General features: G+C 51.9%; 7 protein-coding genes across 7 annotated transcripts in view; 2 read left to right on the forward strand and 5 right to left on the reverse strand.

Annotated features, from left to right (window-relative positions):
• PpBr36_01503 (uncharacterized protein) overlaps nucleotides 1–3,842 on the reverse strand; it is a gene marked incomplete at both ends in the record, with an annotated part of 4,018 nt that extends 176 nt beyond the window's left edge. Inside the window, 2 exons of the mRNA XM_029888688.1 lie at nucleotides 17–3,056; nucleotides 3,147–3,842. Of these exons, the coding sequence (XP_029751059.1) occupies nucleotides 17–3,056; nucleotides 3,147–3,842 (3,736 nt within the window). The remainder of the gene's footprint in view (nucleotides 1–16; nucleotides 3,057–3,146) is intronic.
• Nucleotides 3,843–5,197: 1,355 nt separating this feature from the next.
• Nucleotides 5,198–6,580, reverse strand: PpBr36_01504 (uncharacterized protein; the record flags this gene model as incomplete). Its single annotated transcript, XM_029888689.1, has 2 exons — nucleotides 5,198–6,285; nucleotides 6,346–6,580. The coding sequence occupies 2 exons, from the start codon at nucleotides 6,578–6,580 to the stop codon at nucleotides 5,198–5,200; spliced, it is 1,323 nt and encodes a 440-aa protein (XP_029752055.1).
• Nucleotides 6,581–7,242: 662 nt separating this feature from the next.
• On the forward strand, nucleotides 7,243–7,986 carry PpBr36_01505 (uncharacterized protein; the record flags this gene model as incomplete). The annotated part of the gene is made up of 3 exons (XM_029888690.1): nucleotides 7,243–7,260; nucleotides 7,445–7,749; nucleotides 7,824–7,986. The coding sequence occupies 3 exons, from the start codon at nucleotides 7,243–7,245 to the stop codon at nucleotides 7,984–7,986; spliced, it is 486 nt and encodes a 161-aa protein (XP_029751055.1).
• Nucleotides 7,987–8,224: 238 nt separating this feature from the next.
• PpBr36_01506 (uncharacterized protein) lies at nucleotides 8,225–8,945 on the reverse strand (the record flags this gene model as incomplete). The annotated part of the gene is made up of 2 exons (XM_029888691.1): nucleotides 8,225–8,662; nucleotides 8,736–8,945. 2 exons carry the CDS (start codon nucleotides 8,943–8,945, stop codon nucleotides 8,225–8,227), a joined length of 648 nt encoding a protein of 215 aa, XP_029751056.1.
• Nucleotides 8,946–9,377: 432 nt separating this feature from the next.
• PpBr36_01507 (uncharacterized protein) lies at nucleotides 9,378–10,451 on the forward strand (the record flags this gene model as incomplete). The annotated part of the gene is made up of 4 exons (XM_029888692.1): nucleotides 9,378–9,469; nucleotides 9,551–9,933; nucleotides 10,002–10,244; nucleotides 10,312–10,451. 4 exons carry the CDS (start codon nucleotides 9,378–9,380, stop codon nucleotides 10,449–10,451), a joined length of 858 nt encoding a protein of 285 aa, XP_029751057.1.
• Nucleotides 10,452–10,839: 388 nt separating this feature from the next.
• PpBr36_01508 (uncharacterized protein) lies at nucleotides 10,840–11,340 on the reverse strand (the record flags this gene model as incomplete). The annotated part of the gene is made up of 2 exons (XM_029888693.1): nucleotides 10,840–11,037; nucleotides 11,155–11,340. 2 exons carry the CDS (start codon nucleotides 11,338–11,340, stop codon nucleotides 10,840–10,842), a joined length of 384 nt encoding a protein of 127 aa, XP_029751060.1.
• A 375-nt stretch (nucleotides 11,341–11,715) lies between these two features.
• PpBr36_01509 (uncharacterized protein) lies at nucleotides 11,716–13,034 on the reverse strand (the record flags this gene model as incomplete). The annotated part of the gene is made up of 4 exons (XM_029888694.1): nucleotides 11,716–11,996; nucleotides 12,300–12,451; nucleotides 12,519–12,645; nucleotides 12,710–13,034. The coding sequence occupies 4 exons, from the start codon at nucleotides 13,032–13,034 to the stop codon at nucleotides 11,716–11,718; spliced, it is 885 nt and encodes a 294-aa protein (XP_029752058.1).
• Nucleotides 13,035–13,450: the final 416 nt, after the last annotated feature.

Raw genomic sequence — 13,450 nt, forward strand, 5'->3', positions numbered from 1 at the left:
GGTTGTTAAAACCTACTCCGTGCAATGTCTCTCAACGCATAGATGACAATGCGTTTCGTGCCCTCCACCCTGATGATCTTGGCAGTGCAGTTTGGCATGCAACTGTGATTGATGAATCTCGCAATGCCGCCCTTCTTTGTTGCATCAATCACCGCATCCTCATCGATCCGGAAAAGATAACTGCTTCCAATGCCGCTCCTGTCGTATCTTGCCTCACGCACTTGAGCCACTGACGGCCGCACTTCCTCGCCGACATATTCGATGATCATGTCGTCCTTTGGTATATGCTCCATGGCATAGAGGCCCCAGTTGTGAATCGCTGAACGCTCAAATTTGACTGGCTTCTTCCGTTTTTTGAGCTGATTGAACCTTAGGGCATCCGATTTCTGATCATTCATCTCTGCCATGGCCCGCCTATGATTGGCGCGATTGGCACGAGAAGAACCTCTGGATATGCTGTTATCGTCGGCAACCTTGACAGCTGTTAGGTTCTTGCCAGGCGCCGCCTTGGCCTGTGCTTGGCGTTCCTCGCGCGCCTTTTTGACCTTGATGTGATGCGGCAGGTACTTTGATTTTTCCGAGTTGAGAATCTTCTTAACACCCTCGGTGCGAGCACAGCCAGTTGCATTGGGAACGTAGTAACCCTCGATTCTGGGATGACGCGAGTCTTCAACAGTAGAGTCCACATTGAGACACCTGATGCGGTTTCGCTTCCAGACCCAAAACTCGGGATCACCGATGTCGCCGGCCTGGAACCGTCTCTTGAGCCTCGCTGTATCTGGGCGGTCTCTCGAGTCAAGAGACAGCAAATCCAATGTGCCAATGTCTAGCTCAAAATCGGGCGGGATCGTGAGGGCGGACATCAGCTTGTCGGGGAATAATTCAGGATCCAGGCGGAGTCGCTCGGCAACATCTTCTTGAAGGGATGTCGTAGAATCAGGGACTGGCTCAGGATCGGCATCAGCCTTGGCCTCTTCAGCCTTCTTCAACTGCGCTCCCTCCTCTTCCTCGACGACCTCCTGTTCGGCTTTCTTCTGGGCTTCCCGCTCCTCGAACAGTTGTTTCTTTGTCTTCTTTTTCTTGACAGGTTTCTTCTTGCCTTTTGCATCCAGCGGCGCGGGCGTCGGCAGGCGAGAGCTTTCGGACTCGTCCCTTTCTAAAACATCCGCATCCTGGATGACAATATCCTCGGTCGCAGGTGCATCCGCTACAGGCAGTCCAACGTCAACCTTCTCCATTGCCACGCCAAAAAGCTCCTCCTCATTCTTCTTTTGCTTCTTGAGAGCCTTCTCTATTGGCACATCGAGCTTCCTCTTTTTGCTTGTTAACAAAGATGCGTCATTGACGGCAAAGCTAGCCTCTGTCATCGAGTCTTCCTCTTGTCGACCCCAGGATCCAAGGTCATCCTGCATCGCATCTTCGTCGGTACTCATCCGGCTGCGCGGCCGAGACTCTGGCTCCTCAGTGTCCTCGACATGAGCCTCACGTGTGTCCTGATCATCTTCAGATTCGGTATCACTATCGACATGCAGGCGGTGGTGAAGAGACCGGAACGCAGGTCGTACGCGAGCACGGGGCGCTCGTCGGCGCTCAAAAGGATCCAAGAACTCTTGCCTGCGAGCTCCTTCCTCATATTTCACTTTGCGAATACGTGGGAGGGCTGCGATCCCGCGTGCTGTTCTTCGTTCGATAGGATCATCCCGAGAATTGGGTGTCCCGATGGGTGACTTGGCGACGCTATCGTCGACGAGATCGGAAGTTAGGTCATGATGAGAATCGTCGAGGTTGAGTTTTCTGCGCTTTGCAGAGTGGTTTGCTGGATCAAGATATGCAACGAGGGCTGGAGTTGCAACCTTAGTGCGGATGTGGCGGATCAGGTGCTCCGTCATCTCACGTCTAACCATGCGGACGGCTTCCAATACCGGATCAAAATCCTTGGCCCGCTGTTTCTTCTCTTCCTCAATGTCCCCATCCTCATCTCGCTTCGCGCGCATTCGCTCATTTGCTTGCGCCGGCATGTCATAAGTAGGCTTACGCTCTTTTGACCTGCTCCGTCTCCGTTCTCTTTTTTCTTCGTCATCCTTGCGAGCTGGTGGGACACCTGAGGTGCCGTACGGATGATGAGACATGATCATGTCATAATCGAAGAATCGCGAGTGATTAGTGCACTTGTAGCACCGTTCGGCCTGATCACGACCGTAAGAAGAATCGGCAAATATAAGATAGTAGCCGTACTTCTCAATGATTAGGATGTCGTCCATTGTAAAGCCTCTTAGCCTTTTCTTCATGTGCGGGACCGTCAAAGGCGAGACGGGAACGGACTTGTGGGAGACAAAGATGAAAGGATTCTTCACCACGCGGGCAAGTACAGCTTGGCGGTGGGCGATAGCAGGATGGGGAGCTCCAGATGTTGCACCTAGGCGAGTAGGATCCATGGGAGAGTTTGCCATCGAACCTTGTCGCAGGGCCGCTGGGCCCCTGGGAGCAGTTGGAGGGACTCCAGTGGGAGGTGTACCGACGCTTCTGGGTGCGGTTGGAATCTTTTGTTGTGCCGCAAGCATCTTCTCTTTGTCCTTTTTCAGCACATCCTCCATCATGCGGCCACTCTTCCGGCCATCCGGGTCATACTCAACCCGGATTTGGTGTGCCTCAATACGCTGCCCGTTCATTTGGCGCACCGCTCTCTTGGCGGCATCTATCGCAAAGACTGGTTGGGGTCTCATGCGATTTGGCTTGGCGTCTCTATAACGGAACGTTGCGAAACCAAGATAACTGCCGGTCTCAGGATGCATCTTATTTGAGCTCTCGGCGACATCACCAAACGAGCCAAAGATGGCGGTCACCTTGGAGAAGGCAATGAGTGGGTTGAATCCAGTCACAACAATCTGAGTGGGTGGTCCTGGCCCGACGGCCATCTTGGGGTCATACGGGTAAGGCCTGAGATTGTAAGGTGCATGCCTTAGACGTGCTTTGGGGTGATGGTAGTCGACATTGATGTAGTTGAGCCTTCCGCCTTTGGCTTGGCGGGGATCTGGAGGGGGGTGGTCATCATCTTCCTATTCAAGCAATAATTATTAGCCATGTGATCCACGAGACAGATGACAACCCCCCTCCAGATATTGTATGGGTATTATCGGTTTACGTACGATTCCAAATTCAACGTATGTAGCCTTGGTCTTCTTCTTGTCGGCTGAGGCAGAGCGATCGAGCAAGGGATCATATGTACAGGCCAAGCCAAGCACAGGGCGGTTGATATCTCGAGCAGGGATACGTTCGATGGCAGCCTCCGTCGACGTAGGCTGAACCCCGTTGGGTGCTGTGCAGCCTGGTATTGGCAAATAAACTGGATCCTCAAGCTTTTCGAGGCTTAGAGGAGTTGATGCCGACGGCTTGGGTGGATCTGAGGTGACGAAGTACGGTTGTGGCGATCGGGGATTCGTGAGAGGCGTAACATGACTACTTGAATCCTTTGACGTAGCCATGGCGTTCTGGGAATGTGAGGATGAGCTAAATATGGATGAGCTCGTGCTCGCATGCGAGCTCGCCGAGCCAACGGTGTTCAGCATGTCGCCTGGAATAAGCTCGCTGTCATCAATATATGGACGGGGCGCATCGGAAGCAGGCTCGCTGAGGCGCGTATGGGACGCCACGCAGCCAGCAAGGACGTCGTCTTCGGGGCGTGATGCTGGTGTTGTCCGTCCGCTATCTAAGCCGGTGCCGTGCGACACGGCAGGCGAGTCAACCGATCGCCTCTTGGACCTCTCGAGCTCACGTGCTCTGTTCACGACAGAGTTGGGCGCATTCGGAAAGCATGCGGTGAAGCTCGAGGGCGGCGGAGGCATGATATTATTGACACGACAGCCCGCTCCTGCCAACCGCCACCGTGACAAGTCGCGAGTGTGAGATGATCAGCATACAGACATGGGAGCTGTTCAACGGCTGGCTGATTGAGGGGTGTTGAGGTGGAAGGGATCCGGGTGTTGAAAGTGACGCGCAAAGTGATCGCGGCCCCCAAGTACGCGACAGCGGTGTCTGGTTTGAAAACCCAAGTTCTGGGCCTGCGCTGGTTTTGGCCGGTGCCAGTGGTCGGGTCAAGTGGCAAAGAGCCTAACGTCGCTATTGAGAGGTAATTGATGTCAAAAAAGATGTCTAGTGCAGCCGCGACAGGTCTGCAACGATTGTTTTGGGCTGCTTTGGATGGGTGCGGATGAAAATGCAGGATTGGCTTAGCCAGCCGCGGGAACGCAATTGAAAAAAGTGGCAGTCAAGGATGCTGACCGAGCGGGCCAAGACCAGTCAGACAGCTCAGCAATCCCCCTGCCTGGCTTGTGGTAAATTGGATAGATCGAGGGCGTTGGCGAGTCGGCTGGTGTGGGTCCGTCAACTTAATTTTCGTGTCTATCCCGTGTTTTCTGTTGTGCCACATTTGCTAGGCTGCAATTTTGTCAAAGCACAGCACCTGAATGGACGAAAGCTGTAATGGTATTGTGGCTGGCACAGGGCAGGCAGTAAGACCGACCATAGGCGGTTGAATAAAGTGTAAGCGAAAATGATTCGCGATCAGGCACTCCCAGAAAACTTGACGTGCATGATTGATTATCCGGGCGACTAAACTATGTGTCGGAATGTTACCTACCTTACCTAGCTGTGTCATCATCCATGGAATGTGTCTGCACTTTGCATCTGAGGCGAACAAAGAGCCGCAATGCATTCTCTTGACCTGCTTTTCCGTTCATCTGTTAATGTCGTCAAGCAGTAGAAAACAATGTTCCAGTGATACTTCTATCATAGAATGTGTGTCTAGTCTGTAGCTGCTTGGTGTATCCCTTTGACTGGCGAATTACGATCATGTCGTCTGATAAAGAGAGCCTCATTCATTGCGCTTATTGCAATCCAATCTTTAACATATACATGAAAAAAAAAGCAAATAACTAAATGAGCAGCCTGATTAGGCCCAGGAATCCAAGTACGTAAGGGATCGCAGTTCCCTCGCTAGAACATTCTGTTGCTTTTCGGGAATTTGCCAGGGCATGATAGCCCCAAGACTAGAAACAAAGAAAACCGGTGCAATACCGTAAACAGGACCCAAGACTCCCCCATTCCAAACGCCGAAATTCCATCTATATTTAACGCCATGAGGGTAGTTATGTGCAGTCATTTCCCTCACAAGGGACTAGCAAACTTGTTGTCCAACATATTACAATTCCTCTGGGAGCTCAAACCCATGAATGCTGATATCGCCAGCAGAAGCGGGTTCGTCGTTCTCATCTTCACTTTCCACGTCGAAAATTGACAAGAAGGGAATTCGCTTCTTTTGAGCCTCATCCTCAGCCTCTTTGTCTGCCTGGCTCTTTGCAAAGCGTGCCGGCGTGATTGTCGACTCTCGGGAATACGAAGATGCCACACTTGGGGCGCGCACAGAGGCTACGCTTGGGTTGCGTGGCGGGGCTGTTGCCGGGGCCCGGTTCGCAGTCATGGTTTGGCGTCCATTAATCATGGAGGATGCAGTACGTCCTTTGTTGTATCCAAGGGTAGATTTGGACACTGCCGCAGCGACCTCTGCAGACGTTTCGCGAGGCCGGATTGCACGTTGAGCAGGCTTGTTTCCGGTGATACCAAATGGAAGTACACGGGCCGGCTTGTTGAGTGGCTTGACAGAGTCGGGCCTCGGGGCTAGCGCCGGCCGGGGAGCGGAGCCGAGAGCCCCAGCAGCATTCCGGGAGGCGATTGTAGACGGTGCTCTTGACGCGGTGGGATTAGAAGATGTCGCGGCTGACCAAGCTGCAGCTGCGTTCTTTGCTGATTTCCGCTGCAGGTATTTTGTCGCGTTGGAAACATCGCCTACCGCCCATTCATCCACATTGTCCTTCCAGTCGGCTTCGATATTCTTGGAAGCCCGAGATGCCGCGACCGCTGTACGCCTCTCGGTCCGTTCGGCATCATGGTAGTAGGGGTAATAGTTCCTCAACCGGTTCTTAGGCTTGAGACCTTCATAAGTGAGTACACCATCCTTGAAGTCCTCCGATTCGTAAGGAACTTCTATCTTTGGAGGCGCATATTCGATCTCTTCCTCCGCTTCAGGACCTGTGGGGGCATCGGTATGGACATCGAGCTTGCCAGACTCAGTCCGGTTCGTCGATGTCTGCTTCGGTGGTCGGTTGATGGTGGCGGGTTGCTGGGTCTTCTCAATCTCACGAACAATGCTCTTCACGCCTTGGATTTGTCCAGTCCTCGCTTTGGCGTTGGTCGTCTTGTTACCTAGAGGTGCGCGTGCTGTGAGAGGTTCTATATTGTTACTCGTTAGCTGTGAATTCAAAAGGCATCCCAAGCAGTTGTTTGTCGCACCTAGTGGAGTGGCAGGCGCGCCTTTGCCTTTGCCAACGGTCCGAAGCATTGTGTTTCCATTTTTTGCTGCCAGGACACTCTTCCCAGCCCCAGCTGGCGCGTTCTCGTCATTTAGAGGCACCTTGAGGGGCGTTTTGTGATATCGAGATCCCATCGGCTTTTGGTTGAGAGCTTTAGAGCCCCCAGCCTGCCGGCTGAACGCCAGATTCTCCTGGTCTTTGTGAGCCGCCAGCATTTTTGCAGGTGTTCGGTCTCCTCTCAACCGGCGGTAGTGGTGTGTGACAAGTTTGTTTACACGGTATTTTCGTGTTTATGTCGATTGCAATATTCAGAGTAAATCACCAGACAGTTCAGCTTCAAAAATTCCAGCAAGAGGCCATAAGCGTTGACGGTAGTGCCGGAAATGGATCCGTGAAATGATTCCAAATGTCTTCCATCACAGGGGGATGAGAGAGGCCGAGAGCAAGAGACGTGCAATTTCAATGTGTCAGGGGTTTGTTGACGCTCGTGACAGGCGAAGCTCGCCAGGGTAACCGGGCAACCAGCAGTGAAACGAGCTTGCTCATTTAGCCTCTCTGCTCGCACCAGTGCGACCAGACCCACCAACGCCGGTGGGAGCATTGACCACACGTCCGGTAGGCGCATCAAATCCCTGCAGGCACCCTTTGAAGGGACGGGGGTTAGGGAACCACCTTCCATGGGGGCTTGAGGGGCATTCTTTGGAGGTCTTCTTGGTCTCAATCTCACTTGACCACCTTCATTTGACGTCCTTTGTTCTCATCATCCAGGTGACGTAGCAACTCACAAACGAAACATCGCTCCCAAACGCAACTCGAATCTCAAATAATTTTTGCATTCGCCTAGACATTTCATCATCAAAAAGACTTCACCGCCGCCATGGACCGAATCAAGGAGGTAAGTCAAAGCTGTACATATTGGGGATGAGATGAGCAGCCCCTCGACCCCACTAGGAAGCCAGCGAAGCGCAAGACCGACCGCAACCGACCGCAAAACCACGATCTCATCCCCCATCGTCGGCCGATTTGTCTACATCGTCAGATTACTGATAACTGCTGCCTCTGGCCATGGAATTACACAGAAAATGAACCAGCTCCGGCTGGAGGCCGACGAGTCCAACGCCAAGGTCGAGGAACTCCAGTCCAAGGTCAAGCTACTGGAGCAGGAGAATCTCAGCAAGGAGCAGGAGATCACCTCACTTCAGCACAAGAACGGTGTCTTGGAGGGTGAACTGGAGAAGCTCGAGGAGAATGTCAAGAACCTGAAGAAGATGGCAGACGAAAATGTCAGTGCCGGTACCCAGAATGAGAACCTGGCCCGCAGGCTGCAATTGCTTGAGGACGAGGCCGAGGAGGCGGACAAGACCCTGCGGGAAGCTAACGAGAAGTGAGTTTTGGTGTCTCGACATAGGCCCGACTTCTTGAAGAACTTGCTAATGCCTAACACGACTTCGCCCAAAGGCTCCGACAAACGGACGTCAAGGCTGGCCACTTCGAGCGCAAAGTACAGGCCCTGGAGGCGGAAAGGGACAGTTGGGAGCAGAAGTACGAGGAAATGGCCAAGAAGTATGCTTCGACACAGAAGGAGTTGGAGGATCTCCTGGCCGAAGTTGGAAACATCTAAGACTTTTTCACGGGGTGGAAAAAGACTTGCTTTCGTGTCAGCTGGTACCTTCGTCGAGCATTTGTGTTCTGCTCCTATACCTTGTCTTATTTTTGCACGTTCATCAATCATTCAGGTCACTCGAACGAACATTTTTCGACCGGTCTTTTCTGTCATAATCAACGATCCGTTCATGAAGCCTCACACCACTGTGTCAAAGAATTAGACTCGCTTACGCACTAGGTACCTATGATAGCCCCTATCCTGCACCGGCAAATTTCTTGGCCCTCCGCTTCGTCTCCGTCAACCTCCTCTCAAACTTGGTTTCGTATCGGAATTTTTTCTTCTTCTTCTTTGGCTTTTGGTCTTTACTTGACTTCTTGCCCTCCGTTGTTTTTTCTTCGGGTTTGCTTTCGCCGTTCGCTTCCTCGTCTCCAGAATCTTCGTCCTCCGGCCTGTGCAGCCCGTCCCTGTCGACGTTGACCGACTCAATCTTCACCGTGGTGAACCTATCCTCGTCGATATATTCCTCCTCAAAGTTCATTGGCTTCAGTTCTGGAGGCGGTTCGTCGTCAAAACCCTCCCAACCATTTTCGGAGTCGGAGTCGTCGTCCTGACCGGCTTGTTGAGCCTCTCGCAAAAGTGCGTTGACTTGTTCCACGTGTTTCTCGATATCTCGCTTGCGCTCCTCTCGCAGCTGCGCAAGGATCCATATGTTAGCTGGGCGAATATGTATTTATGACAATAGCGGTGAACCTCGTTGGGCGCACCTGTTTCCTCATCTCGATCCTGTCCTTTCTGGCTTGCTCAGCTGCCTGCTCCTGTGCATGTTTTATCCTCGCCTGCTTGCGCTTATGGAAGCCGGTGAGGTAGTCGGCGCGCGCATCATTGTCAAAGGAGATTTCTTCGATGCTGTGATGGGCTTTTCTCTTTTTCGGAGGTAGCCCTAAGGTCTTCTTTGGCCTTGGCTTAGCAAACATTGTGGTGGATGACCATAGATCCGATAAATATTTCTGGTGTCTATGGGTAACAAAACTTGGAATACGCGTCTCGTGTTGCCAATAAGTTTGCAGCAACTTTGGGTACATCTTAAGGATCCTGGTTGGACCCCGCCCAACTTTTTTGACTGGGATGTTTCCAGCCTCACCTACCCTGTACCATTCCTGCAAGCATATGATATTCTGTGTCAAGTACAGGGTAGGTAATTCGGCTACTTTGACCTTTGGTACCGGGGTACCCGTTGCCCATGCATCCAACTCAGCCACAGTTGCAATGCCGTTCGTTGTGCAATGACGCCGCACCCAGCAGCAGGAGCTAGGATCCCGTCAACGCCGACATATCGCCCGGTCCAGCATCCGACATACTGAACCCATCTCAGACCTCATCAACTACCCTCGCATGCCATCAACATCATGCGTCTCTCCATAGGTGCCAGCTTTATGGCGTTCGCGTCAGCGCACGCCTTTTCTGATTCTTCTCCTTTTGTTTTCCTTTCCACCGCCCAGTACGTTATCCCATCCGACGGCTTTTCGACCGAATGCGTGCAAATATAGAGCTGTGAAATTGACTGTGATACAAATGACAGAATAACAAAGCCCTCGACTGCGTCAACCGCCCAGCTGCAGAGCAGCTCTCAGGTCCTGTCAACCGCCAAGTCGATGCTTGAGTCGTGCCCGACCGAACGATACCTGCTCATCTCGCAGCCGAACGCGCACGCGTCGGACCTGCGCTGCGCCGCCGACCAGCCAGGCTGCCGCAAAGCCCCGAACCTCGTCCGCCATGCTTCCTCTGATTCGCCACTCTCGGTTGCCGAAGTTTTCGGAACCCTTTCGTTTGGTGATTTCGCCGACCACATCAAGGCTTCATGTATGCAACGGGGAAAGACGGCTCGTATCGTTGAGCATACTCTCAATGAGCTGCCGACATCCAAGGGACCCGCAGAAAGGGCCGCTGCTCTTGAGGAGAATGGTGAGAACTAGAAAATTAATTCTGTAGTTGGTTTCGGGACACAGCTGACATGAATACCTTCACGTCAGACCGGGAGCTTGGTAACATCCTTGATACAGCCCACGACGAGGGAGACTACACAGCCATTTACTTCTCAAATCCCAACGATTTTAAGCCTTACGAGTCTGGGTTTGATGACTCCATCCACATGGAGCTGAAGCGCCAGCTTGTCGACACCCCGTTGGTCAAGCCCAGGGCAGCAGGGAAGGGCTCGGACAACTCAACCGGTCACCACGATGGCCTCTTCCACAGATATCAGTTCTTCACTCCCGGTAAGTCCTGTCTCTTCGCAGCTTGCTTTACTTCTAATACCTCATGCTGACTGAGGGCCTTCCTTAGGTGTCTTCATGGGGCTGCTTGCAATGTTCCTGATGATGGCCATTCTGTATGTTGGCCTCCAAGCGCTTGGCAGTCTTCAGGTTCCTTACGGAGCTTTCGAGAAGGAGATGGGTCCTGCCGCACAAAGGAAGAACCAATAAGTTGGACGGAGAATTCAATACACTGTTTTCCTTTATTCATTATCTCTCTGGATGGGAGCGGAGAACTGCCTCTCGTCGCTGGGGATATCGTGTAAATCAAACAAGGCTGGGGAGTACTGGCGTGTAATTCAACACATTGACATTAGACCTCATCATCAGGTCTCATGATGAGAATAGCTTAGCAAATTTCAGGGTATCGTTGGTTGTCTTTCTTGGACAAATGTCATTTTCTTCCAGCCCGCTTCTCGATCCGATCGTCTTCAGTTGTTTATAATTGGTACCCGAGCTCATCGTCCCCAACCTCCGTGAATGATGAGTAGTGACTCTTTGCCTTGGGTGGTTATACAGGCACAGCACCACAAACCACATATATACAGCGTTTGCCCACTCAAACAAGATGACTGGGAAGCAAAAAGTTGGCTATCCCCTCCCGGATGGCATACTCATGGCCACAATTGGAGCAGACCAGCTTTCCCTGATTAATTTGCGTCTCGATGAGAAGATTGTGCAACTCCTTGAGCATCTTTTCATCACTCTGCAGCTGCTCAGCTGTTGGCGGCTGGCTCGGCAGGGCGGGGAAACCAAGCTGCCCATGACGGACGATGGTCAGCTGATTGTGAAGAGAGAGAAAAAAAAAACAAAAAAAGAAAAAGAAAAGAAAAGAAAAGGCAATCCGCGGGTATCAAAAACTCATTCAGCTTACCTCTGTAGATGTAGTGCATAATGCCGGCCAGTCGATCCTCGGCAAGATGTTGATCAACAGTTGTGCGTTGAGCTCAGTCTCATCCTGCACCAATTCGGCCTCTTTTGGGTGGAGGGGGAAAGAATTTGACGAGGCGCGGCATGACTTGACCGCGCAGGTGAGGAAATTTAAGCTGAGAATCTTCATTTTTTTTGACGATTTGTTTTCGCCTGCGGCAGTCCTCTCTCAATCGCTGACCAGACGGCTAAAATGAAGTTGGATTTGACTTTACTTAATTAATTTGTTCTCTGCAAGTACAGGTTATGTATTTGTCTTTTGAATGCTCATCACGTTGCGAAACCATTTCGAGTCAAAATCCGCAAGGAGCTGATTGGTATACACAAACACGTGATCATACAGCTTCGCTAAATGCGCTATGGAAACTGAGACAACAGCACCGCTTGCCGTACACTAATACTCTCACAACCAACACAAAGCCCGTCTAAATCAGCTTTACAGGAAAAAAAGCTTCACGTTTGCTCAAGAAAAAGGTTCTTCAAGACCCATTTTACAGTGGACCATCTACGCCAAGGTCTTCTCATAACCCAAGCCACGGTTTTTGCTGTCACGAGTCCTGGTCCAGCGGACATAGAGTGCGATACAGCCGACAATGATGCCAAAGAAGAAAGCCTTCTGCAGGGCAGACCATTCGTTCGACTCTGCAACCTTCTGGCTGTTGGAGGCGGGGGCGGCGGGGGCGGCGGGCTTGTCGGCATGGGTGATCTTGGGGTCCGCGGCGGGCTTGGTGGTATCCTCTTTTTCGTCGTTGAAGCCGGAAGCCCATTCGACAGATCCATATATCGCTGTTAAATAGAACAAAATCACGGATCAGCGTGAACCAAGAAAGGGAAATGAGAGATTTTGGCTTGTATCTTGATGTGTATTTCTTCCAGTCTTTTGTCTTTTTTTTTTTTTTTCATTACTGCCTTAAGCTCGTGAGAACGTCAAGAGAGGATGGAAGGGAAAACACGACCATCCGAAACCCAGGCTTCATGTCTTTCGTTCTGCTGCCGCAGCAACCAGAAGTGCGCGAAAGAGAAAGACACAACAACACGTAGTGAAGGATGTATGTACAGGGAGAGGCGTTTAGAGCTCCACGTGAATACCTTCTTCGGGAACAGGAAGCTCTCCGCTGTTGGCGATTTTGACGGGCTTGGTAGGCTTGTCGTTCGGGCCCTTCTCAACGTTCTCGATCTTCTCCACAATGTCGTAACCCTCAAGAACCTCGCCGAAGACGACGTGGCGGCCATCCAACCAACTGCCGAGACCATGATTGTTAGTTTATCTAGACATGATCTGGAAAAAGAGATTCTCATTATACGTACGAGGTGATGGCAGTGGTGATAAAGAATTGCGATCCGTTGGTGTCCTGGCCGGCGTTGGCCATGGAAAGGACGCCCTTCTTGGTGTGCTTAAGCTTGAAGTTCTCGTCGGCGAAGCGGTCACCGTAGACTGGTTCATGTAGAAAACACATCAATAATTGTTTTTCTCCTCGATATTCCCAGACCAAACTTACTCGATTTTCCGCCAGTGCCGTCGTGCTTGGTAAAGTCGCCACCCTGGATCATGAAGTCCTTGATGACACGGTGGAAAGTAGAGTCCTTGTATCCAAAGCCCTTCTCGCCGGTAGCAAGAGCACGGAAGTTCTCGACGGTCTTGGGGACGGTCTTGCCGTAGAGACCCATGACGATACGGCCCATTGACTCGCCATCCTGCTCAATGTCGAAGAAGACCTTGTGAGTGATCTTGGGGCCCCGGGCCGCAGCCACCGTCTGGGTGAAGCTGAGCATGACGCCCAAGAAGAGGGCAGCAGCCACAACGAGCCGCCTGAGGTTGAACATAGTGCCTGTAGTCACTTTTTGAGAGTTGTAACTATTGAGTTGTGGTAGGTGCAAGAAGAAGAAGAGATTTCGTGCGTGCAGAGGACCCTTTACTTGTACCCGTATCGGAGCTCAACTCAATTAGCGGGGGGGCTCTGGTAATGGAAAGCTACCACGTTTCAACAAGCAAGCTCCCAGGGTTTCAACCGAATCTAAAAAGGGGGCAAGGGGCGACCCAATCGAACCTCATTGGCGCGCTGACCTACTTACAGTAGTACCACCGCCGGTCGTGAGGGGTATTTACGTGAGGCGGATGCGGCGAGCGGGACGGCAACGTTTGCTGTTTTATGCATTCGCACTGTCGGGGTAGTTCCAAAGCGGACCCACATCAAACTTGATCGTGCGGCGAGATAGCAAGACGATTGCTAGGGAAACTT

The sequence above is a fragment of the Pyricularia pennisetigena genome, chromosome 2 (genome assembly GCF_004337985.1).
Source record: "Pyricularia pennisetigena strain Br36 chromosome 2, whole genome shotgun sequence".
Taxonomy (NCBI): Eukaryota; Fungi; Ascomycota; class Sordariomycetes; order Magnaporthales; family Pyriculariaceae; genus Pyricularia; species Pyricularia pennisetigena.